The sequence below is a fragment of the Leptinotarsa decemlineata genome, unplaced genomic scaffold, assembly GCF_025532065.1.
Source record: "Leptinotarsa decemlineata unplaced genomic scaffold, Ldec_3_MD MMD2_tig00002974_RagTag_RagTag, whole genome shotgun sequence".
Taxonomy (NCBI): Eukaryota; Metazoa; Arthropoda; class Insecta; order Coleoptera; family Chrysomelidae; genus Leptinotarsa; species Leptinotarsa decemlineata.
Window position 1 is genome coordinate 5,787,828 of NW_027412578.1, and position 26,148 is coordinate 5,813,975.

Below are 26,148 nucleotides of genomic sequence, written 5' to 3' on the forward strand. Positions count from 1 at the left end.
ATATATAGAAAAAGTGTTGATTAAAATAAATTATAATTCGGTTTAACAAATTTGTCATTTGCCATCGTAATTAGATTGAACGGATGTCTATTTGAACTGGAGACATATAAGGCCGGACACACTTGAAAGTTGAATTTTTGGTGTGATCAATAAATGAAAAGAAATGGAAATATGCCCTATGATTAACTCATTTATTCAAGGATATCAAGCTCTAATTATCTTCTAGAAATCAACGATGAAATAAAACTTCTTCACTACTTCATTGCTAGGTCTACGGCCTTGCAGTAATCAATTTACTACAAATGAAAAAATTACACGAGAGGAGCACCGTGTTCAGTATTGCCAAGTCTACTATTTTTGCAGTAGACACTGTTTTTGTTAGGTCCACTGCTTTGCAGTAGTCGATCTACTGCAGATGAAGAAATCGTACGAGAGGAGTACCGTGTTCAGTACTGTCAGGTGCACTGTTTTTGCAGTAGACACTGTTTTTGCTAGGTCTACTTCTCTGCAGTAGTCGATTTACTGCAGATGAAGAGATCGTGCAAGAGGTGCTCAGTGTCCAGTATTGCCAGGTCTACTGTTTTTGCAGTAAACACTATTTTTGCTAGGTCTACTGTTTTGCAGTAGTTGATCAACTGCAGATGACGAAATCGTACGAGAGGAGCACCGTGTTCAGTACTGCCAGGTCTATCGTTTTCAGTAGACACTGTTTTTGCTAGGTCTACTGCTTTACAGTAGTTGATCTACTGCATATGAATGAATCGTACGAGAGGAGTACTGTGTTCAGTACTGCCAGGTCTATTGTTTTTACAGTACACACTATTTTTGCTAGTTCTACTGCAGATGAAGAATCGTACGAGAAGAGCACCGTGTTCAGTACTGTCAGGTCTATCGTTTTCAGTTGACACTGTTTTTGCTAGGTCTACTGCTTTGCAGTAGTTGATCTACTGCATATGAAGGAATCGTACGAGAGGAGTACTGTGTTCAGTACCGCCAGTTCTATTATTTTTACAGTACACACTGTTTTTGCTAGGTCTACTGCAGATGAAGAATCGTACGAGAAGAGTACCGTGTTCAGTACTGTTAGGTCTATTTTTTTTGCAGTAGACACTCTTTTTGCTAGGTCTACTGCTTTGCAGTAGTGGATCTACTGCAGATGAAGAAATCGTACGAGAGGAGTACCGTGTTCAGTACTGTCAGGTGCACTGTTTTTGTAGTAGACACTGTTTTTGCTAGGTCTACTTCTCTGCAGTAGTCGATTTACTGCAGATGAAGAGATCGTGCGAGAGGTGCTCAGTGTCCAGTATTGCCAGGTCTACTGTTTTTGCAGTAAACACTATTTTTGCTAGGTCTACTGTTTTGCAGCAGTTGATCAACTGCAGATGACGGAATCGTACGAGAGGAGTACTGTGTTCAATACTGTCAGGTCTACTGTTTTTGCAGTAGACACTTTTTTTGCTAGGTCTACTGTTTTGCAGTAGTCGATCTACTGCAGATAAAGAAATCGTACGAGAGGAGCACCGTGTTCAGTACTGCCAGGTCTATCGTTTTCAGTAGATACTGTTTTTGCCAGGTCTACTGCTTTGCAGTAGTTGATCTACTGCATATGAATGAATCGTACGAGAGGAATACTGTGTTCAGTACTGCCAGGTCTATTGTTTTTACAGTACACACTATTTTTGCTAGGTCTACTGCTTTGTACAAGTCGATCTACTGCAAATGAAAGAATCGTACGAGAGGAGTACCGTGTTCAGTACTGTCAGGTCTAATGTTTTTGTAGTAGACACTTTTTTTGCTAGGTCTACTGCTTTGCAGTAGTGGATCTACTGCAGATGAAGAAATCGTACGAGAGGAGCACCGTGTTCAGTACTGCCCGGACTACTATTTTTGCAGTAGACACTGTTTTTGTCGGGTCTACTGCTTTGCAGTAGTCGATCTACTGCAGATGAAGAAATCGCACGAGAAAAGCGCCATAGATTACGAATCAGAAAGAAAAAATCAGGGCTCTCCCTTATATGTTATAGAAAATATGTTGATTATTGAATCAAAAGGTTTCAAAGAAGGTGAAATAAGAGTTGAAGGTGGTGTGGTGGAGAAATACTTGTGACTTCATAGTTTGTATTCTGCAAAAAAATGCAATTTTCAGAACTTAGAATGGCTGTAACTCTGGAAATAAGAGAGAGCATCAATTTTCTTTAGAATTCGTACATCAGCTAGTAATATATAAAATACTACTGATGAAAATGAAAAAATGAATAACTTTGGGAAATATATAATTCATTGTTTCTTGCTGTTTTTCGGGGATTTTCAACCACCCACAATCTGAAAATTCGATAAAGATGAATCAACAAAAAATCCACCAAAGTATAATGAAGGACAAACTGTGAAAGAAACAAGAGCCCAGAAAAGATAGCAAGAAATATCCTGTCTGATATAAAAATGTTTTCCTAAAAATATCTAATTCACTAAAGCTGTTTCATCTCACCATATGTTTCCCACAAGAAGTTCCAGAAGCAGCAGGCCTCAACAGAGTAGTGCAGGAATTGTTGACAGAACACCAAATATGCAGGCAAATTTCTTCCAACGGAGCACAAGGAGTAGCTTTGGTCCCGAACTGAAGCCGACATTGATGGTTGGCATCGTACATGACACCTGGTGGCAAATCCGGATACTTGTAGTCCTCCAAATCCTGTGGTCGATCCTGTAGACATTTTCCTAAACCTTTGCTACAAAACATATTTTTCGATTATTCATAAAAAGTTGCAGGATGGAGAAAGCGCAGGGAATTAGAATGGGGCATATTTTGACAAGATACCATAGGGTTAAACATGGAATCAATGAATGATTCGTTCATTCATGTTCATTAATTTTGGGACGATTTGATATTCAGGTGGATAATTCATGGTATTTATTGAAAAATATATTCAATTATAAACTTGGGTAATCATTTATTCAGTGATTTTGTGGTATGTATGATTCTAAGACTGAAATATCGCAGATGGAAAACATTATGTAATATTTCTTCCGTTACTTGGTGTTCTACAAAGATCCGAGAGTATCGAACAAAAATGATTTTTGTGAAATTCGAAAAAAATGAGACTTTTTGGAACTGAACGTTCTGAAGATGATTGCGTTTGGAAAAATAAGTGGAATGTATGGAGAAATTCACATTTTGTTCAATGTAACTCATCCAGACCGTCTTTCACTATTGCAACTTGGTAACTCAGTTCGTTTCGGGGTCTCTTAAGATGTCAGTGTGTCAAAACATACAGTTTCCAGATTTTTTCATGGAGCATATATTTTACATACAAGTGCCATTGGTACAAAATTGCCTGATGATGATTTTGATCGTTGAGTGCAATTTTGTAAGACAATGGTGCAACTCTCCAATATAAATCCTTGTTTGATCAAGAACTTGCCTTTTATGAGGTGGCAACATTTCAGTTCAATTATGGTACTATCAATGATCTGTTCGCATTAAAATTTATAAACATGAGGTTGCGAGATAGGACTGTTTTTCCATACTTACTCCAAAAACCTGGTGATTTCTCTCCGACTGCATTTGGACCAGTTGACATTTACAGAATCTGCTTCAAAATTTGGAGTCATTATGTGAATAGTGTTGCCGTCTTTTCGTTTGCATCCTGCTTTGTCAGTGTCATGAATCATACCAAAACTGAAAATAATAGTTTATTAGGTATTATAAAACGTGTCGCTGTGATACTCAATTTTTTTAAATAAGAAATTGAACAATCTGGAAAAAAAATTGTAATGGTGAGCGTCATACATGTGTATAGAAATTATTTAGTATTCTTAACAAAAGAGAATGTACTATGCTATTATTAGTATTCCAAAATACAATACGTATGTATCCAGACGGCTCAAAAACCAAAAAAGGCTCAGGATGTGGAGTTTGATCCAGATCACTAAGCCTAAGGATTAAATGGGGAATGGGAAAAATACCAGCGGGTATCTCAATTGCTACAAAAGAAATAACCAGGAAAGGAATTTCTGGCAAATCATAACAATCTGCACATATAGTAGACAAGCCCTATTAGCCTTGAACAGGCAACGTATAACCTCAGGGCTAGTACTAGAGTGTCACCAAGATTTAGCCAAAGCCCCAGCAGATGATAACATTATCCTGAGAGGGGTTAAAGGGCACGACAGGAGTGAAGGTAATCCCATTGCCGACTATTTAGCCAAGGAAGCGGCTGGACTGAGAATTTTAGGACTCAGTGACACCTACGGCCTGATGACTTCGACGTCGGCAGAAGTCAAACGTCACACCCATGCTCAATCCCTAAAGAAGTGGGATTGAATCAAAGGATGCAGTCTTGCCCGGATCACCCTGGGCGACCCTGTGAAGTTGGCGCTGAAGAAATATCTGGCGATGACCAGGAAAAACTTACGCTTAACAGTAGGATTTCTGACTGGCCACCGTCAACTAAAGAAACACCAATGTTGATGCCAACTGGAAAAACTATAAAGTCGCTACACATGAACCAACATTCCGCTACACTGTTTTATATTCCGCTACGCTTGTATATCTGACGAAATAAGTTCGCGCATGCGCCCTATCCGAAATTAAATACCACAGAAATTACAGTTTGTGTACTGTTTAGATATCACAAAACTGAACTGTCACCAATGTCAGGAATCAGGATCATGCTAATTTTCAACCGCGCAACTCAGTAGATGGTACCTAATTTTCTAAATTTACAGCAGTTAAGTTTTGAAAGTTGTCGTCTCGACCAAATATTTCTTAGCTTGTAATAATGATTCTGAAAAGAAAAAAGAAATATCAATTTGTTCACGTACGTATACAGAGCTCTTGTCATACAGAGCTCTTGAACGATCATTCGCGACAGGTCTACTCCATCCTTTCAAGTTGGAATCAGACAATCGATGTTGAGAGAAAGTTTGTTTTCGAGACTTTTGTATTTTTTGGAACATGTCCCGTTCCCGTCAATTTCAACTGCGGCAGCTCTTTCGCTTGAGCTACAATCAGATGGACAATCAGAATCGAAGCAGAGATGTGGGATCTGGATGATCGCATAGACTCATTATCAAAAAAAATGGTTCCAGTTGTCATCAATCCTGATGAAACTGATTCATCTAGTGAAGAATCACTCAAAGAATCCCTGTAGACTTTTTTCAGATGAAAATTATCGCAATGTCTTATTCGAAGTGAGTATTCCCATTAAATTTATAAAATAACAAGAATATATAAAGTGTATCTCTCAGTGCAGCCACACTTTTCTACTTCCTGAAAATGTCAAAGTCGAAGCCGAAACGTCGAACAACGTAAAATTTTGAATGCGGTTCAATTCGAAATCAGATGTTCAAATTTCTAACAGCGGAAATCTATTCTATTAGTATACTTATCTGGTGATGTTTCGAATACTTTATCCATCTTCATTATCATACCGACGATCAATTTGATATTATCAGTGTCAATGATAATAATAATATCAAATTTATTTACATCAAAAGACGAATCATAACTACAAATTTTATTGTTTTGATTTAAATAGGTTGGATAAAGGAAATGGATAGAGTCTTTAAAACGTTACCAAATGATACACATTTCTTTTAATATGCAAACTTTTTTAAATTCAAGTTAATAAGAATTTTTTTCCAAAAAGCTAATTTATCAAATGCAGTAACTTTTTGCCCTTTCTACATTTGTATTTATTTGTAAATTTAATATTCTCATTATTTCATAGATCTGTAGAAGGTAACAGTTCTAAATAATAAAAAACTATTACAAATATAAATTGTTATTCCCAAAATAAAATATATAAACAAAATTAGTTTTCACCATATTTTAATTATCTTCTCATCATACAGAATATATCAATGGAAAATTTATATTAACACCCCCAGTCCGACGCCTATCAATATCATCTTAAACATAATATCGAAAAAAACATCGAGCAGTTCTTTTGGCGGTGTTTTCGCGTTCTTTGTCGCATATCCCTATTTTAATGGCTCGTTAGCGGCACCCTCAAGGGATATAGAGGGTACACATATCTCAATGATTTTGTGGGTGAATTGTAGTGCTAATTGCTTGAGACGACTATGTTGTTTTCTTTGATGTAGCAATATGTTTGAATTCTTGAAATTATTTTACTCTCAGACAATGCTGAACGAACTATAGGTACTCAATTAGGTACATCCTCAATTATCATTACCTAGGGCATATTATGTCACTTATATATCAATGATAATATGTCTATGAAGACTAGAAAAACTTCGATTTCTATTTAAATTCAGTTGGTCATTCAGTAGAATGTTTGATTTTTTTTTTTCATTTTGAAGCTATGGAAGTTAATAAAAAATCAAACGTTTTACAGAATCACCAACTAGATTTGAATAGATCACCATTATCGAACTTGGTGACAACCATTTATTTTCTAAAAGCATTTTTTAAATAATGGAGTTTTTTCCCAACACCAAACCATTATTTTAACACCTCGACACGTGTTTCGATCACAAAGTGATCATCTACAAGAGGAAATTATTCCTCTTCACCAAGTGATCGAAACACGTGTCGAGGTGTTGAAATAACGGTTTGGTGTTGGAAAAAAACTCCAGTAATATTCATTACTACACCAAAGGTTCCAAACACTGCATCACAAGTACATTTCTTTTATGTTTTGAGTGCTTTTATTTCAATACTGTCATTATATAATTATTGTATTTATGTTTCTAATATGAATTTCACTGTCTGTAGTGTCTTGCAACATAATATTTCTAACAAATCAATAAACACCTCTATCTATCAAATGATATCTTTGATATTGAATATTATTGGAATTGTATCCCAACACCAAACCGTTATTTTTAACACCTCCACATGTGTTTCAATCACCAATTGATCATCTTCAAGAGGAAGATTGAACTGATACTGATATTGATTGAAATATATTTCAGTTCAACATGCCATTTAGTGAAAATAAACAAGTGCAAATTTGCATACTAACTTATGACCGAGTTCATGAGCGATGGTATGAGATGACGTTATTCCGTTATCTTCGTTGACGCTGCAGCTCCTGCTAGCTTTGCACATCCCTCCGATATGTGCAACCCCCAGAGTACCGCATGGCGAATTTTGCCTGGCGCAAATATCCTTTCGAGTGATGAGAATGGCAACATCATGGTGGTGGGGGTCGTTGTCCTTCGGAGGATTCAAAGGCATCTGCCACTTGCAGAACGTCTTCAAGGTCAGATCCGCGTTGACAGTGATGTTGAGAAATGGTTCGGATGAAGGGTCTTCTATCAGGATTATCTTCACGACTACTATGTTGACGCTGTTGCCCAAGCTTGGATCTTGAAAGAGCATGGATACCTGTAAACAAGACAAATCTATTAGAAATACAAGTTAGCATCATCAGGAGTTGATTAGAACTATTATAACAGTTTTAGTCATCTCCTGATAATGCTAACATTCTGAGCAAAGTGCGCGCCGTAATATAGCATTTTTGTTTTATTTTGGTCATCTACTGGTAACAATTCTAGTCATCTACTAATGATGCTGACTTTGATAGCAAAATTCGCGTCGAAAGACATCATTTTTGTTCTGTTTTCAATAGATTTATTTTACTCCAGCGGTACCAAATTCGAGTTATTGAAATAACTGGAACTAATTGTGAATGAGAGAAAATATTTCATAGGGTGCGAAGACGCGAAAGGAAAACACAAAAATTTAATAAACATTGCACATTTTATGAAGCACGCTACCTTATACCTGAGTAACTTCGTTATAAACCATTTGAACAGGACTACAACAATTTGAAATATTTTCCCAAATTGATTCCAACGTTCTGTGGATATACAATTTATACAGCCAAATAAATAGAAGCTTATATGTTGTAAACGGATAATCTCAAGATATACCACTGCTGTTTACAGTTATGATCCTTCGTAGTTTAACAACTGGTTTCTTTACTATCAGAATCTCCATCTTGCTCTTCATCAACTTTCTCCTCCTCATTTATTCAAACTCATTTTCGTACTTGCAGCCTTCAACAGTGAATAAAAGCACAGCTCTGGGTATGACCCTTTTTCGGATGTAGTGACCGATTTCAAAGTCAGTAGTCAGTGTATTTCATCGAAATCATCTTCTTTAGTATCCTCGGGAATAGCAAAAGGGCTGAAGAAATTGAAGAATGAGTCATTCTGACCAGTCTTTGTAATAGTGCGAATAACGTCACGGCTCTTATGTTTTTGCTTTTTCTTGACTGTTTTCAAGGTAACGTTTTTGCTATAGTTTCAGTTAATAACGCATCCTGTGCATTTGTAGATCTCAGGACCTTCAAAGCTGAAGGAATCTTTCTCTTCTGGAGAACATTTCATTTCGTATTCTTTTGTGAGTACAAGATTGGTGAAATACTCATTTGGCAAAAAGTGAAATTCAAGAATGAAACTCATTGGATCTTCCTTGCAAGTAGTCTTGATATCAGTTAAGTGTTTCAGAATGAGAACATCATGTGGTTAAACCATTTCAGATAGTAAGTTGACATTTCTAAAAATAATCAACCAAAATTCCGGAATCCCTTTCACGTCTTTGTCTTCCTTCATGAAATCTTCTATGGTGAGTTTATCTTTTAAAGCATCAGGAATATCTTCCTTTTCTTTGGTATTTTCGCCAATTTCTTCTTCGTTATCGGAAGGTCATAGAGATTTACCGTCGGTTGGTTCATATAAACCGTTAACGATACTATTTCTCTTCTCATAAAGAGGAAAATAGAGCCTGTAATATTTGTATTCCAATTCGTGCACTTCTTTGAAAACTTTGATTCGATATTCGTAGCTTCTAACTGAATTTTTTTGAGAGCTTTAACTCTCCTTTTCTCATAATCCGGTAACAGAGCCAGCATTTCGGCATGTCGCTGACTCTGTATAGCGGCCAGAACGTTTGGAAAATCTAGGATTCTGACGATGTTTTGTCCAGTGTCTTCCTCTTCGACTGATTCAATTTCGTCATCACAATCTCCGGGTTTTTCGTATTCAGTTGCCATTTTGCTCTTTCGATTTACAATGAATGCAGATGTCAGCGAACAATCAGAATACCTGCTCTTTTAACGGCGGCAAACTGAAGAAAAAAGAGACACATATAGAGATGAAGAGAGAAAGAAAAAGGGAACAGTGAAGACAGTAAAACTGAAGAAGTGAAAAAAGGTAAGAAAAAAGAAGAGAGAAAATAATCGAAAGGATAACTGGGACCTTTGACGTAAATTAACTTCTCAACGAACCCTTTTCTCAAACACTAGCACTGCAATACTATTTTCGAGGCGCATTTCAACAATCAAGTTGGTGGTCGTTTGGGAAAAAGACTTGTTTTGTAGAGAAGAAAAGACTAACGAGAAGAAAGAGGAATATAAGAAAAAAAGGGGAAGAAAGGAGAGAATTAGAAGAAAATTATTGAATAATAAGATGTACAAAGATGAATGAAAAAAGGAGCGTAACGAATGTAGATCAACTGAAATAATACAAAGAAAGAACTGAAGAGAAAAAAGATAGTTAAAGAAAAAGACGCACTGAAGGCACACTGAAAGTATTTGTACAAATGCATGACCATTGTAGAGTATTTTCAGTAACCATGATAATAATTATAGAAATTTCACAATACATTTCATTCAAGACACGTTTCGATACACGGCAGCTTCTTCAGTTACTGGTATATCAAATTATTCTGTACCTGATGAAGCAACCTTGTAGCTTCATGGAGATGACACAGAGCTTAGTCATCTCCAGATGATGCTAAATTGGTTAGCAGAACGCGCGTCGAGAGACAGCGCCAGGGAAGTGTTCTCAATAGATTCACTCCATGCCAGCGGTTTCAGCTGTAAATATACTTTTTTGAGAGGATTTCATTCAAGATAACTATTATTAGTTACAAGTTGGGGCTCCCAGCTCCGCTTAGAGAGTTGATACGAGATTATGTGGTAGTTGGAAAAAAAAATAACTTTAAATTATGGGTGGTCCACGGATCTAACTTTAATATACCTCTAACAATTACTCATTGAAAGGCTCATTGAAAGGCACAAACGTGAAAGGCTCTGAATGGTCTTACATGTTCCAGAACATTTGACATCACTCGAGACTGTTATGGAATGTTTCACAATTAACTAGCATGTTTGGGAATATTCCCGAATGTTCCAGACAATTTTGGAAGACTCTCAAATATGCTGGAATGTTCTAGAAATTTCTGGGGTGTGGAATTTTTAGCCCCTTATCTTCAAAAACACGTCCTTGAGGTAGAAACGGTAACATTTTTCTTGGATAGGGGATGAGGCTGCCAACTTTACAACCCTCTTGATTATTTTACAATGATCTGGTATGTTTCAGGATATTTCAGACCAATTCCGAATATTCCAGATTGACCTGAGATGTTCTGAGACTATTTAGAATTTTCTACAAGGTGAAAATCCTAGCTCTGGTTTTTTCGAAACCACGCTTTTCAGTTTCCTGAAAGAACGTTCCCTGCAAGTGGTCGTCGATGAATATCTCTCGAATACTTTCACCATCAACGCTGGTGTTCCCCAGGGATCTATATTGTCTACAACCCTCTTTTTATTGTATACCAACGGCTTATTGGAAAAAACCAAGAATCTAATATATTGCTTTCCTGATGACAGAACACTTGTCTCGTCATTCCATTTGGATTCCAGGATATCAACTAAGAAGGCATATCTTCACCGACAGCAGGGAGTTGAATATCTTAATGAGGATCTAGAAGTGATTTTAAATTGGGGTGAAAGTAACCAGGTTCAATTCAATGCCACAAAAACCCAGGCATTGGTTTTCTCCAAGAAGATGAATGTCTCCGAGCCGGATATAATAAAGTCAGGTCAGACAATTCCGTTTTCTGATTCGAAGTTTGTTGGTGGATAAAATGGACACCAATATATCTTGACACAATCATGTTCCTAGAATTACAAAGTCTGCTTCTCAAAAGCTTGGAACACTGTTCTGAATAAGAAAACTGTACACACCTCATCACTTTATGGAGCATCAAAAGGTCAGATCAGACCTTCTTTAGAACATGGAGCTCTGCCCCCAAACATACCCTGAAGTTGCTGGATTCCGTCCAGAAAAGAGTCATCCGCCTGATTGGAGACGAGTACATCACGTGTAATCTTGATAGCCTGGAACATCGAAGATAGGCTGGAGATTTGCAGGGCCGTATTTAACCTTTCGGATGCCCTGGACATAATAGAATAATGGGGCCCCTATGACTTTGACAGAACACTATTTTGTTAGAATAGACAAAGAAAGTAGATAAACAAGGTTAAATATTTATTTTTATTAACAATCACATGAAACGAATAGATAAATGGAATATAGTCCACAAAAGTAACTTTCTTAGCATTTACAGGTTAGAGCTTAAAAATCTATTTTATTTGAAGAGGAACTCTTCTAGATTTCAGATGGGCAAAATCGTTAATCACTTTTTTAAAATCTATGCTCCTTAGCACATCATATTCTATCGACATCAGCGACAAACTGGTTAATCTCTCTTAAAGCACTGTACTTCTTAATTCATTTTTGACCCTTTTTTATTTGGAGAAGGAGCATTCCCCACTGCAGTTAGTTGCCATCATGCTTGAAAAGATTTCTACATTTGGAAATGTGTCTACAATTTTGTTTTCTTTCGAAAGTTGATATATTTTTAAAATACAATCCTCATTTTCAGTGTCAACAATTTTCAAGTATTCTGTTAAATGCAAACATTCTATTTCTAACCCTTTATCATCAACATCTTCATAATAAAATTCAGCAAACTCTTTGCAACTTTGTCTCAACTCTTCAGAATTCAGAGTTTTCAAGCGAAAAAATAAATCAAAACATTTACTGATATTCTTATACGAACTTAATCGCTGTTTTAAATGAACGCTGAGGATATCAATTATGGGAAGAAAGGTTTCTATTTTAAATTTATCTCTTCCATTCAGTTGGACTGACGGCGCAGAGCCATCAAAAAACTCTGGCGAGAACTTCTGCGTTTTGTTCTTAGAGATAGATCCTTGTAGTCAGATATTCCGGGTTCCTTTCTTTGGCAGACGATTCGAAGTAATCAAATTTATCCCTGAGGTTAATAATAAAATCATCAAGTGAAGTAAACATATTAGTTGCAACATCTAGTGTTATTGTTTCTTTCTAAAGATCAAATCAAATCAAAATCAAATATTTATTGATCCATTGAAAGAGCTTAAAAAAAGCAATTGGACAAGTCAGTACATATGAAATACAGATATAAAATATAAGTATATAATATACACATTCATAAATAACAACAGATACTAAAACAATCCGCAATCAATGCAGATAAGAAAAAAATTCATCGATTGTATAGGGGCTAATTTCAGAAAGTAGTTGTTTTATTTTATATTCGAATACTTGTTCCTTGGTTATGATTTTGAAAAACTCCGGAAGTGCATTATATAATCTCAGTCCCAAAATCTCAAACGAGTTTAGACGTAAAGATAAACGTGTTTTTGGTATGTGAAAATGATTTCTGATGCGTGATTTTATATTCATGAAAAGATTGGTTTTGTTTGAAATCCTCTTTATTTTTATGAATATACAACAAAAGTTCCAGAATGTAAAGACCAGGTAGGGGCAAAATTTTCAATTTTTTAAATAATGTTCTACATGATGAAGTTCGTGATGCGTTTGCAATGGTTCTAATAATTCTCTTTTGAGTTATAAAAACATTGTGCGCAGATGGAGAATTTCCCCAAACAATAATCCCATAATTGATTCTTGATTGTATCTGACCGTGGTAATATAAGAGTAGACCAGATTTGTCTAGAATTCTTTTCAGGTTTCTCAACAGATAACACTGCTTATTGAGTATTTTGATGAGATTATCGCAGTGCTGTCGGAAATTGAGATTGCTGTCTAGAAAAATCCCTAAGAATTTCATGCTATCAACTCTCTCTATCTCAGCACCGGATATTTCAATATTGATGTCTACAGTGTTAATATTTTGGGCAGTATGAAAAGCTACTGCTTTCGTTTTGGAGGCATTCAAAAGTAGTGAATTTTCACTAAACCAATTTTGCAAGCTATCAACATCAGAATTTATATTTTGTTGCAGTTCAGGCAAATCTTTTGATTTAAATAGGAGAGAAGAATCATCAGCATACAAACAAGTGAGTGACTTTTGCAAAGCAGATGGCAACTCATTGATATAAAGAATAAAAAGAATTGGCCCCAAAACTGATCCTTGGGGAACTCCTATGTCATTATTTAACTGATCGGAAAAAAAAGTTTCGTCATAATTCTCATTCGAATATTGTATTTTGACAGCCTGGGTGCGATTTGAAAGATATGATACGAACCATTCATGCTGAATACCTCTAATACCCGTTTTGTACAGTTTGTCCAGGAGATTTTCGTGTTGTACGCAGTCAAAAGCACGGCTGAGGTCACAAAAAATTCCAGTGGGATTTTCGCCTGCTTCAACAGCCTGTAGAAGATTCGAATAAAAAGAAATTATTGCCGTTGTAGTGGAATGATTCGATCGAAATCCGTGTTGGTTCGGAGTTAGAACATTATTTATATTCAGAAATTTATGTAGAAATTCCAACATTATGTATTCGAATACTTTTGAGAGTGCTGAGGAGACAGCAATAGGACGATAATTCTCCAAATTATGAGAGTTTCCTTTTTTCAGGATTGGAGAAACTATAGAATGTTTCAGTCGCGAAGTCGTGAAGATAATTACTCATTTTGTCTATTATTTCCAAAATACAGTTCCAAATTTCCGTTAGTATAATATATTCCACTTTTTCCATTTTTCTGGAGAGACTAAGGGCCTTCTCTCTAGTTTCTCGTGCCTGTTCTGTATCTTTTGCGATAGATATCAGAGCTTTTATAACTTGTTCATTACCTTCATGCAAGGCGCTTATTACATCTGCTCAGGCTGACCATCTGGTTTGCGAAAGACTTTCAACAACTTTTTTTGAACCTAAATGTTCTGTCAATATACTCCATCGACGAGTAGAGTCCGAAAAAAAGTTGTACACTTTCTGAACCATTTCAAAAAACTTTGTTGCCTCCGATACACAGCCAGCAGCATGTACACCTACTAATTCAAACTTGGAGCTTCATACTTCGCTTCGTTCGCTCAATTTAAATGGAGCGAGTCACACTGATGAGTGCACTACTGATGATTTTTCTTTAAAATGTGTATGTGATTAGTATACCAATATATATTTGAATTTATCCAAGTATGTTGAAGTCGGAAAGTCTAATTTTTGGGTGAGAGTAGAATAGCTTCGCGCATGTGAAAGCTAGTAAGTTGGTATTGTAGTCAGTAATTTAGGTTCGATTTCTTCGAATTATATACGTTTTTTGGTATCTGATAAATATTGGTTATCGTTTGGTGGTCTGTCAGGAACTAGGTATTTTGTATTTGATCTGAAGGGGGCCCTATTGATCGCGGGGCCCACTGGGAAAGAGGGGTTTGGAGATTTGTCTCTCTTCTATAGATACTTTCACGCGAGGTGTTCAAGGGACTTGGCACATGTGATTTGACCAAGAGCGATACATAATTTCACTGTTTAGAAACTCTGCTGTTAATCTTCAGCGATTCAAATCCGATGTGTATCGCTACTTCCGCACAGGCACCGCTCTGAGAGCGCTTCAAGGATTTTCCTGTAGTGCTTGTGTTTTGTTTTATAAAAAAAGGAAATCTTTTTCATGGGTGAGAAAGTGAGGGCCACAATAGCATATAACTTTCTTGATCGTTTCACAATGATCTGGGATATTCCAGATTGTTCCAGAACGTTTCGGATTATTATCGAACATTCCACTATATTTCAGAATACAACATTTCAGATATTCTGGAATGTTATTATTTGTTGTTGAATATTCCTAAACACATTCAAATATTCTGAACTAATCAAGAACTGTCTAGAGGGTGAAACTTCCAACTTCTAGAGATAAAGGAGCTGGAATGGTTTTGAATACTCTCGAGTCCACTGCACTGTTCTAAAACTTTTAAGAGGTTGAAACTCCCATCATATCTTCAAAAGCACTTCGTCCGGGCAAAAACTTCAACCTTCTCGATGATAAGAAATGACAGAAAAACTGTAGGGCTATAAGATCTGTGCAAAGTCGGGTTGAATCTCTAGTTTAACACATTATTGATCCATATTACCTGTAAAAAAAGAGTTCCACTGTTGGTACACACACCTGAATATTACCTTCACTACTCACAACAAGATGGAGCAGTCATTCAATATTTGCTCACTTCCGGAATATAAAACTTAATTGACTATATCTTCCAATGTAAGTTAGGTCCATAAAGAAGAATCTATAGGCAAATTATACACAGTTCCATCGGAAACAATGATAAAGGACATAATCTGGAATAGGTTTGCGGATATTCGTCCGGAATGGGCTTTTTATTTCCGTTTGATGGAAATCTCTGTTCGGAACTGTTTTGTTTTTATCGTTAGGTTTAGCAAGGAACGAATAATTATGATTGCTGAACGGAAAACATTTTGTTCAGAGTGATCTGGGATTGAATCGGAAAACCCTGCTGAATTCGTTTGTTTTGAACTCATGAATTAATTAACATTTCTATAAAATTTGCGTAGCATATGCAGTGGTTGGGAGAAATCCTCACGTTATGATATTTATTCAAATGAGAAATTTGAGTTAAAAAAAGTGAACTGTATCATTATTAGTATGTTGGTCCTTCAAATGACGAAAAAATCATTTATAACCTGTTATTGCAAGGTGAAATGATTTTAAGAATGTAAATAAATTACTTTTCAGTTGGAGTGAGTCTGAGTTTTTCGAGAAAATAACAAATAGCATTTACTTTATAAGGAATCAGTGAGTTCATCAAAGTGAAGCTGCCGACTCTCTTGCAAAGGAGGGTGCTGCAAGCGGCTTTATTGGATCAGAACCTGTCATTGGCATCACTTTGGGCTTTGCCAAACACACACTTAACACCTGGATGGCAAGAAGAGTTATGGACTTCTGGCAGAATCTTCCTGGATTGGCTCACTCCAAGGCGTTTATTCACCCTTCGAAGCTTGGTTCCAAACAGTTGTTGGACTACAGTAGGGATGAACTACGATGTATAACAGACCTTCTTACAGGTCACTGTCATTTGAATCATCACATGCAGAGACTTGGACTGTCGGAAGACAGTGTGTGTCGCCTTTGTCTGGCCACCAGTGTGTGTGGCGCCTTTGAGTTCGGTAAATCCGTATTCTCACCATCTGACCAGAAAGACCACTCACCATATAAACTAATTGGCTTCGTTAAGAAGCTGGGTTTATTTGGCCGAGTGTGAATGGGTGTGAGCCACAATAAACTCTTATGGGTTGCGGTGGAGGGTCAAATAGACCTACTCACTTCAGACCTACCTACCTACCTTCCTACCTTAAGTACATTGTGTATTCAATATAAATGGATATGGCCCTATACAGTATGTAATTCGAATGGATATTTTTGAAGATATTGCAGATTTGAAATGCAGAGACAACGCGATTGCGGCGGTACCGGTCCGGGGGAGAAAGGGCATGTCTATAAATAGGGCGTTGAAGGCCGCATCTAGCCCTATAGCACTTTATAGTGAGCAGCAATCGCACACGTTTACATTTATATTCAGTATCAGCATTGAAATCCTGCGGAGCCGGGACAGGTCGCTAGTATATCAGAAATGAACGATTCGTACGATCAAACTTGTCAGAAGACATTTTGGAGAGTGATTGTCAATTGATCCCACTGAGAGATGTAAAGTCAAAGAGTCAGTGCAAATTCTCATATCTGGAGAGAAGTGTATTCCAAACAGTTCCTTAGAACGGATTTCCATCAAACGGATTCGATAGCGACTACTTTCGTTTTCAAAAAACAGAAATAAAAAACTTGTTTCAGTTTCGGAAACAAACTCAAAACTCGAATTCCATCAAACAGACAAAAACTAGTGCGAGTCGCGTGCTTTGTCGTGAACGGTTTTTTAGCGTTTCCACCACACGAACAGTAATTAAATTAATGAAACTGTCTATTGGTTTTTTCGCTAATGTTCAATAAAAGAAAATCAAATCTCATTCTTGTTGGAGATGGAAAACAATACAACAAATCAATATAAATAGTCTGCCTAGTGCCGATAATCAAAATTGATACCCACAACAGATTAACACTTTGGACAAAGTAATAATGTTGCCGATTATTTCCACATAGCGAACTCAGTTTACAAAAACACAACTAAAGTGGTTGTTTTGTCGAAATTGACACATTTGCTGTTTTGTTGTGGTTTTGTAAATTTGGTGGAAATCCGCCATCAGAAATGAATCGTACTTGGGTGCCCATCTTGAAGAAATATATGCAAAATGGCGAAATTGCAACATATTACTATAAGAGAACACCTTATACTTCATCGAAGGTTCAAAAATTCAATCAACAACATTAACGTTTTACACATTCCAAAATCCCTTTGAAATCTTTTGGGGACGTTTCAAAATGAAGCGAACCAAAGAATTTTTCCAATTCTGATGAAGGAGAAAGATTTCAACCTCAGAAATGTTTAGACGACTATTTTAATAACTTATTAGCTCTTTATTGATAGGTATAAATATCAAATACAATAAATTGATGGATATAGCCGTTACTACGTGGTAGGAAATCATAATGAGTAAAAGAGAATTGAAAACATAGAAAGTAACGGTTACATTCATCAATTTATTGAAAGAAGTAAGTACAGCTAGACAAGCCACATACTATTTTGATTTAAAAATGAAGTACCATCAAGAATCGTAAAACATAATAAAAGTGGTAAAAAACATAGAAAGTTTCAATTCCCTTTTCTTCATATCAAATACAAGTTACTGATGATTAGAACGTTTTCCTTTGTGAAACATACTCTGAATTCACGTAGTAACTTATGGGGGTGAACTGAAGTTTTTCCTTTCTACGTCTGAATAAACACAATTTTTATATTTTTCAGATTGTGAAAGCTGAAAATACCCAATAAGGCTGATGAAAAACTCTACTCATGCAGTTTTGACAATTTTTCGTACGAGAAATACATATTTCTGAAGGAGAAACTTTCAATATCCAGAAACATTGAAAATTAGGTAATCAAATTTAATTTTTTCAATCATTTACGAGTATTGATATATATTCAATATTTGAAAATATGTCACTAATTACACCCTTCAAAGGTTTATATCACCCAGTGAATTTTCAGTGTGAACACGTCAATTTGGGCTTTACTATACTTGATCTATAATTATTTATTTTTCAAATTGTGAAAAATCAAAAACCTTAGAAAACAACAAGATAAATCAATCATCCTATGTATAACGTTCCTCACAGTTATACTGATTTCAATCCCAGATATTAGAATGGATTCAAATTTGGAAGTTCTTCATTGACTGAATAATGCTCAAAAATTGAGACAATTGAGGCTTACCATATTCATAAGAGTTAAAATATATGTTTCGATTTCTCCGTCTTGATGGAATTCCACCATACCTGCATCGGCAACTACAAGAGTTTCTACGAAGTGGTCCATACTTATCGACCTTTGTTTTCTTCCATTTTCCCTTCTGTACTTCAGTGTTTTCATTTTAGATTGGTGGACATTGGGAATTTCTACAAAATTTTTATGTTTCGTCCTTTTCCTTCGGAGTTTCACTGCTCCTTTCATATTCTGCCATTCTAACCTGAAAAAGCAATATTTTTTCATCGAAGTCTACTATCTATTCGTGTATTGAACGATGTTATCATTCGATTAATAATAATGATAATACTATCGTCTTTATTATCTTCAAATACATTTCAAGCATTTTCAATCAGGTTAGGTTAGGTTAGGTCTGAAGTGAGTAGGTCTATTCGACCCTCCACCGCAACCCATAAGAGTTTATTGTGGCTCACACTCATTCACACTCGGCCAAATAAACCCAGCTTCTTAACGAAGCCAATTAGTTTGTATAGTGAGTGGTCTTTCAGGTCAGATGGTGAGAGTACGGATTTGCCGAACTCAAAGAACCTGATTTGGTCCTCAGCGGGGGAGGCACAAAGTATATGCTCTGCTGTTTCATCACGACCCACACTGTCTTCCGATAGTCCGAGTCTCTGTATATTCAAATGACAGTGACCTGTAAGAAGGCCTGTTAGACATCGTAGTTGATCCCTACTGTAGTCCAGTCTGGCTTTGTGTAAAACTTTTTCCAAGTGAGCGTTCCAGGTGACTCTTTTATCAAGGACAATGCCAAGATAGCAATCAGGTACAATTTGATTGTAATGTGAAGATAAAAGTTTAATTTGCATGATGACAAGTCATTATTCATGACGATTTTTTTTCAGAAGATTCCAAACTGATACGATGATGAATTAATAAATAGAAAAATGATTTTTGATTATATTCACATAGAAGAAATCTTACATTATTTTTCGAAATATGGAATTTTTTAATGAGATACTTTTATTTTCTCAAGATCTCGACTTCATTCTCAAATTTTCAACTTTATTTTCGAGATCTCGCCTTGTTTCTCAAAATTCCTACTTTTTCTCAAGATCGCAACTGTAATAACGATATCCTGAGTTCGAGTTTTTTCTTGTAATGTCCACTTTTTCTCGAGATCTCAACTTTTTTCTTGAGATCACGACTTTATCCTCGAGATCTCGTCGTTTTTGCTGAGGATGTTGTTTTTTATTCTAAATATATACTTGCTGAATCGCTGAGTTGTTTGTGTTATTATTCTGAGAAAAATAACTTCATCTGAATATGATCAAAATATGTTTGTGAATTTGTATACTTCTCAAAGAAGGTTTCAGAACTTCAATAAAAAATAATATCTCATCAATTACTACCAGAGGTATTACATTGGATGACCATTAGAACTTCAAGACACATTGTAAATCCCTTGTCAAATAATTGTTGAATGTTCAGAAATCTGGGTAATATATTATATAATTTAAACCTCATGTCTTCATATCATGCATTTGTTATGGAATTCGCTTCTGGGGTTGGCCAACTCCACACCAAGACATATTTATAGTTAAAAAAGTATCAGAGTGATATCTAACTTATCTCAACGGAACTTCTAGTGGCATTAAAATTTGTTTGTATATTTTCAAAGAAAATATTTTTCTACCAAAAACTGACGACTACCATGCTCTCAATACTGGATACATCGATTATTTCCACATACAGCCATTTTGGTACAAAGTCATTCTCAAATTACCAAATAGACGTAGTTTTGACTGGCCCGATAAGTTACATACCTATTCTGTAGTTTTCACCACACAATGATCTGATTCTGATAAATGAATGATTCTGATTCTGTCCTCGATTAATCAATAATCATTGAGATCTCGAGAAAAAAGACGAGATCTCGAAAAAATGCGAGATTTTGGGAAAAAAGCGAGATCACGAAAAATAAACCAAATCTCGGGAAAAAAGTGGAATCTCATGAAAAACGATATAATTTGTATTGTGTTGAATTCTTATGGTAAGTTCAACTATAAATTTTTGATCCCATTTTCAAAAAAAATAAAGACTGTTATAATTAAATACTTCACTCATGAAAGATCATAACAGCTGTATGGTATTCTGGGAACTGATAAGAAAAAAAATTAGTAGGATTCCAGGTAGTCAGGTTTAATCGTCTACTGAATCAGACATATTCAAGATGTTATTTACGTAATTGTAGACTGAAATTGAAATAGTTGATTTTAGTATATGGTGAAAACTGAAAAACAAATCACTTACTTAGTCAGTTTCTTAGGTATTTTTGTACCACAATTCGTTTGCGGTTTTCTTCTTTTTTTTCTCTTTTTCTTAGGATAGCTCGTCAGCACTGCCGACCTCTTGTAGACCAAATGCTTATGACCTGGCACCACCTTCTTCGTTGGGTGATGAGCAGGTTCGATGTAGTATTTTCCATTTTTGGATAATATTACTCCTGACTGAAACATTGTAAATGTCAATAATATGTTCAGCTAATCGTCTATTCATATATGGACAAGCTTTCTTTGTTCAGTGACACAATTATGTGTGGAGAAATTCTCACTTCAATATCAGTTACTATTATTCACTGGCAACAATATTCATAATTAAACAGTATATTTCAGTGAGAACAAACCCCTTCAAATAAGTCATTGGATGTAAAGATTGCGAAAAATTGTGAAATACCTCTACTTTATTTTTCGGAGGGACAAATTTCTTGTAAAAATTAACTTAGTGTTAGCCGCCTTACTACAATTCTCAAGTCAAAAAGGACTCCACACAATTCTAATGGGTTTCTAGTGGTAGCTGTAAGTCCAGAAATTGAATATCAAAGACGGAATTTCTTTGACAATGGGGCTGTAGAATAATTATGTACCTAACCTTTCTTTTCCCAAAGACTGGGATAAGAATGACTTTAGCAAGTCATGGACTTGGTGTGCAGGAAATGTTCTACAGAATAGCCATCCATATCCCTGGATTTGACTCCACTGAGAGGACGGTATAACTCTTGCAGATAATTCACGGAAAGAAATTACCAGGTGCTGTAAGCTACTAACACTTGATTTTCTTCAGAATATAAAAGATACGAGGTTGATTCGACCCAATTTATGCAAGTTAATGGTGTTCAGTTTGAAAATTCGATAAAAGAAATTTTTCTGCTCCTTTCTTTATAATAGTTCTTTTATTGTACAACGATAAAAATGAAAACAACAATGAAAATCAATTGGCGCTCCGGGGCGACTTCATTGATTCCAGTGGCGCATTCGCTTTTTCAGCTGCAGAAAAACCCGGAAAAATCTGCACCACATCATCTGAAGATCTTGATCTGCCAATGTCCTCTTTCTCATAAAACCAAATGTAGGGTGTCTCCAGAGGCTCCAATAGCTTCAATACATTGCCAGAACACTTCGTGACACGAGTATCCTCAAACTTAAACCAGTCCGTTTCATCTTTGACCAAGGCGTAATAATGACCAAATTCAACGCCAGAGCCACAGTGAACAATAACTGCATGAATATTATAATAGTGGTCTGCTAGACTGAAATGTTCATCTATTTCGAACCTTCCAAAGAGTTTCTTGCTTCCGTCAGAGGTTGAGTCTTGTTTGAAGATCATCAGTGTTATTATTTGATTGACCGGTGCCTCAGAAATACTTGTTTCCTTATAACAGTCAGTTAGTTTGGCGCATGTTTGGCAATACAGTCGATCATCACCTGTTAAAAATTCCATTTTCAGATGACTTAACAATAAGCTTTGCACCGACTGGTTATTAGTCATATTAGGAAAAGCTAGATGAAGTTTCTTCCACTTTATATCTTTTAATCAAATACTTGAACTCCTTATCGTTGTAATGTTAAAAATAGTACAGTCGGATACAGGATTGAAAATCCTTTTATAAAAAGGATGTTGACTATTATTCTCATTAAAATTCCTGACACAAAGAAGAGGTGACTGACAAGGGGTTGATTTTCACATATAAATGTGCCCTCCTGAAAACTAAAGTTGCGTACTTTCAACATTTTGTCACAGTCTTAGTATCAAAGGACTTATTCAGAGTGACTCGCTGACCTACATTAAAATACTTTAACTTGGATTGAAATAACAAATCCATTCTCAAAATTAATCAAATAATCGAGAAATAAGCAACCCCTGTTTTCCAGATCTAATATTATCCTTCGAAACTCAAAGTTTGCAGTAATGGACTAGATAGAAAACCTCATTTATCCCAATAAACTAACTCGAAATTTGATGGATGTAGCCGTTGTTTCTAAGATGTAATAAATATTCTCATGAAAAATGAGGAATGAAATGTTTTTTACCACTTTTATTTGTAACCGTATAAGAACATTTTCAAACTTATACATTGATGTAGGTATGAGACTTTCAAACTTATATAGAAAATGTTTGAAAATGGAACAAAGCATAATTGATTGAATGAATACTCATATTTGATATAGAATTTGGAACAGTTATCTTGAATTCAGTAACACAACTGATGTTTAGGAATTTCGGGTATTTCGGTAATTGAAGTAGAGTGAAGTAAATTTCTAGTAACTTTCAATTTTCGGTTTCTCTATGACCTTGAATTTATTTCAAAAATGTTCTCTACTTTTTTGGTACATTCGCCATTTATATTAAATATAAATGTTAGTTTTCCTGGGAACAAAGATGAGAGAAGAACTTCTCTCTATTTTATTTCAAGTTTAGCGAAGTCAGATATTTCCTTCGAAAAGTATTCATAACAATCATAGAAGTTTATGAGTATGAGTAATGAGTATGAGTTATGAGTAATAAGAACATTCAAATTTCAAATCCAAATCACTGGATATCTAATGAAAAACTCTATTATAGCAAAGAAAAGGTGGCTATATGCTGAATATATCACGGATTTGTCTTTTTCCGGTACTTTTATATTCGATCTAGTACATTATTCGTACACCTTGTAGTACATTTTTCGAAATGGTTTGCGGCAACATTGCAACAACCATCATTCACCGAGAAACACTCACCAGTCCATTACACGCTGAAATTGCGACTCTGGAATCTTGCTGTCCATCAATGACACCTTGAAAATGGCAGCTCCGGGATTTATGTGACGGCTGAGTCCTCGTGTGGTTGCCCCTCTTCCTTTTTTCGACGACCAGAGCGGGTATAAACAAATGCCGAGCGGGCTGAACTATGAGCAGGTGATGCTGACCGTCGATGGAGAGGTTGAAATGGACTCTCTCGTCTGCGTCTTCGTGGAAGGTTGTCAACTGGTGAGAGATGTGTTCGCCTTTGGCGGATACTTTTCTTGGGATTGTTTCGTGAGCGTGAGATAGTGAGTCGGTGTAGAGGCCTGGAAAATATGTTGAATATTTCAGCTATCGAACAGTATTTAATCGATAATAATAATTATATTAATAATGATGATAGGAATAATGATAAATACCACAATATACGCGTAACCTCTCTATGGCCTGGATCGATTACCGTAAGGCATTTGATACAATATCGCATGAGCTCATCTTGCATTTGCTCAGATGCCTTGCGGTACCCGATAAAATAGTGAGATGCATTGAACAACTGATACCACTTTGGCGAAGTCGCTTCACCATAACATATGGTCAAGCAAGAGTCTAAACAGAGTGGGTCACTTTCAGGGTGTATTTCAGGGTGATTCCCTCAGTCCCCTTCTCTTCTGCATCTCACTATTGCCATTATCCGTTGCGCTCAGAAACACACGAGGGTGGCACCCCGGAAACCGGAGGCATAAGGTCACCAATTTGTTGTATATGGATGATCTTAAACTTTATGCCCCTGGAGACAAGGATTTCCATCATTCCTTGAGGGTGGTAGAAGCGTACACGCATGCCATCGGTATGAAATTCGGGATAGACACATGTGCAATGGTCTATCTCAAAAGAGGACGATGCGAAGACTACGGAGAGGATGTGCAGCTCGTAGATGGAAGCATGCTATACCATTTGGATGCCGGAGAGACATATACTTACCTCGAAGTGGAACAACGCCACTCACAAGATGTAACATCAGTGAAAAACTCTCTTCGCGGCAAGTATCAACACAAACTTCAACAGATCTGGTCATCGAAACTGTCGGGGAAGAAAAAAGTTGTTGCAACAAATTGCCGTTCCAATCTTACTCTACTCGTTTGGAGTAGTGAAGTGGACTCGGGAGGAGCTGTATCAACTTGACGTAAAAACCCGAAAAATGATGCATCTCTATAGGAGTTTGCATCCCAAATCGTCCGTTTCACGGTTGTACTTCCTCCGACAATAGGGAGGCCATGGACTTTTGAGTTTGGAGTGTCTACATGACAGAATGGTACTAGATACAGCCTGTAAAGTCGCCAGAAGTTCGGATTCCCTTCTCTGCATGGTCCGCGACCATGAGAAAGCAGGAATTTAGCATTTATCTTTAGGGCAGCTGGCCGAGCAGCTGATGAACTCGGTATAGTTTTCGACACTGAACGAGGTGACTACAACTCTAACACCGAGTTGGAATCCGTTCACCAAAAAGCTCATATAAAAGCCGCAGAGATAACCTCACTTCTGCGAAAACATAAGTATGAGCCGATTACATTGGAGACCTTAGCTTATCAAAGCGCCTGACTTTTGTTTTCCTCAGGTCGAGTGGGCTGAAGTCAGAAACTGAGGGATTCACCATGGCTTGCCAGAATGGTGTCTTCAACACCTTAGTCTACTGCAGTCGCGTGATGGGTATAGAGGTTCCTGGCACAAGGTGCAGGGCCTGCCGCGAGGCGCCCGATACCCTAATGCACTTGCTATCAGCATGTCCAGCATATGCGGTCTTGGCCTATATCCATCGACATAACGCGGCCCTTAGAGTGCTATATCACCATCTACGGCACTCTTAAGGTATTGACGAGAAACCAATGTTGCCTTACGCTTCGGGGTTCATACAAACTAATAAGCCTGATGTAGTCCTTCTTGGCAACCAGAGCAAGACGAAATTTGTCGTGGAGTTTTCAGCTCCTGGCGAGACTGATATCGTACGAAAAGAGAAGGAGAAACGGATAAAATATAGAGATTTTCTCTTCGAATTCCGCAGACTCTATCCAGACTACTCTGTCGAAATGGTTGTTCTGATTATTGGAGTCTTTGGTGGGATGATGCCCTTTCTACTCTCGAATCTTAAAATCAGTCCAGCTTGCCGCACTAAGGCAGAAATCTTATCCGAACCAATGCAGACGTTTGTCATTCTTGGTACACTGCGCTTGCTTAGTGCACATGATTCTCGGACCTAATGATTACTTACCCCACTGTGTGGGAAGTGGTCATTGGTTGATAGTGCTGGCGCGTTCTACCGAATGTATCAGGGCTTCGAGTGATAGGGTCAGACCAGAGCAACCTTAGAAAATATTAATAATAGTAATACGAATATATTCTTTATGTATTTCATAAGTGACTTCATAATGTTGTTTGTATATACAATAATGAATAGCGAGGCGAATAAATTGGTGCAACCACTGAAGGAGAAACCTTGAGAGCGCATAGGAAGTTTATAACTATGTTAAATATTATATACAATAAAAAAAATTAAGCAAATACACACACATGAACAATTACGGGATTTTGCACTGAAAATGAGAATTAAAACTTCCTATGTTTTTATACCATTTGTGTTTATAACTAACG

At 36.6% G+C, this 26,148-nt stretch overlaps 1 protein-coding gene and 1 pseudogene across 3 annotated transcripts in view; both read right to left on the reverse strand.

The window, feature by feature from the left end:
* Positions 1-26,148, reverse strand: part of AdamTS-B (ADAM metallopeptidase with thrombospondin type 1 motif B) — a 97,414-nt gene that overhangs the window by 19,969 nt on the left and 51,297 nt on the right. For all 3 annotated transcript variants that reach the window (XR_012465898.1, XM_074177343.1, XM_074177344.1), the window contains 6 exons: positions 23,500-23,828; positions 20,753-20,949; positions 18,449-18,701; positions 6,990-7,354; positions 3,530-3,676; positions 2,486-2,726 (listed from right to left, as the gene is read on the reverse strand). Coding sequence is in view for 2 of the 3 variants with exons in the window: in XM_074177343.1 (XP_074033444.1) it covers positions 2,486-2,726; positions 3,530-3,676; positions 6,990-7,354; positions 18,449-18,701; positions 20,753-20,949; positions 23,500-23,828 (1,532 nt within the window). In the remaining variant the exon portion in view is untranslated. The remainder of the gene's footprint in view (positions 1-2,485; positions 2,727-3,529; positions 3,677-6,989; positions 7,355-18,448; positions 18,702-20,752; positions 20,950-23,499; positions 23,829-26,148) is intronic.
* LOC111511626 (nucleosome assembly protein 1-like 1) lies at positions 7,920-9,429 on the reverse strand (annotated as a pseudogene).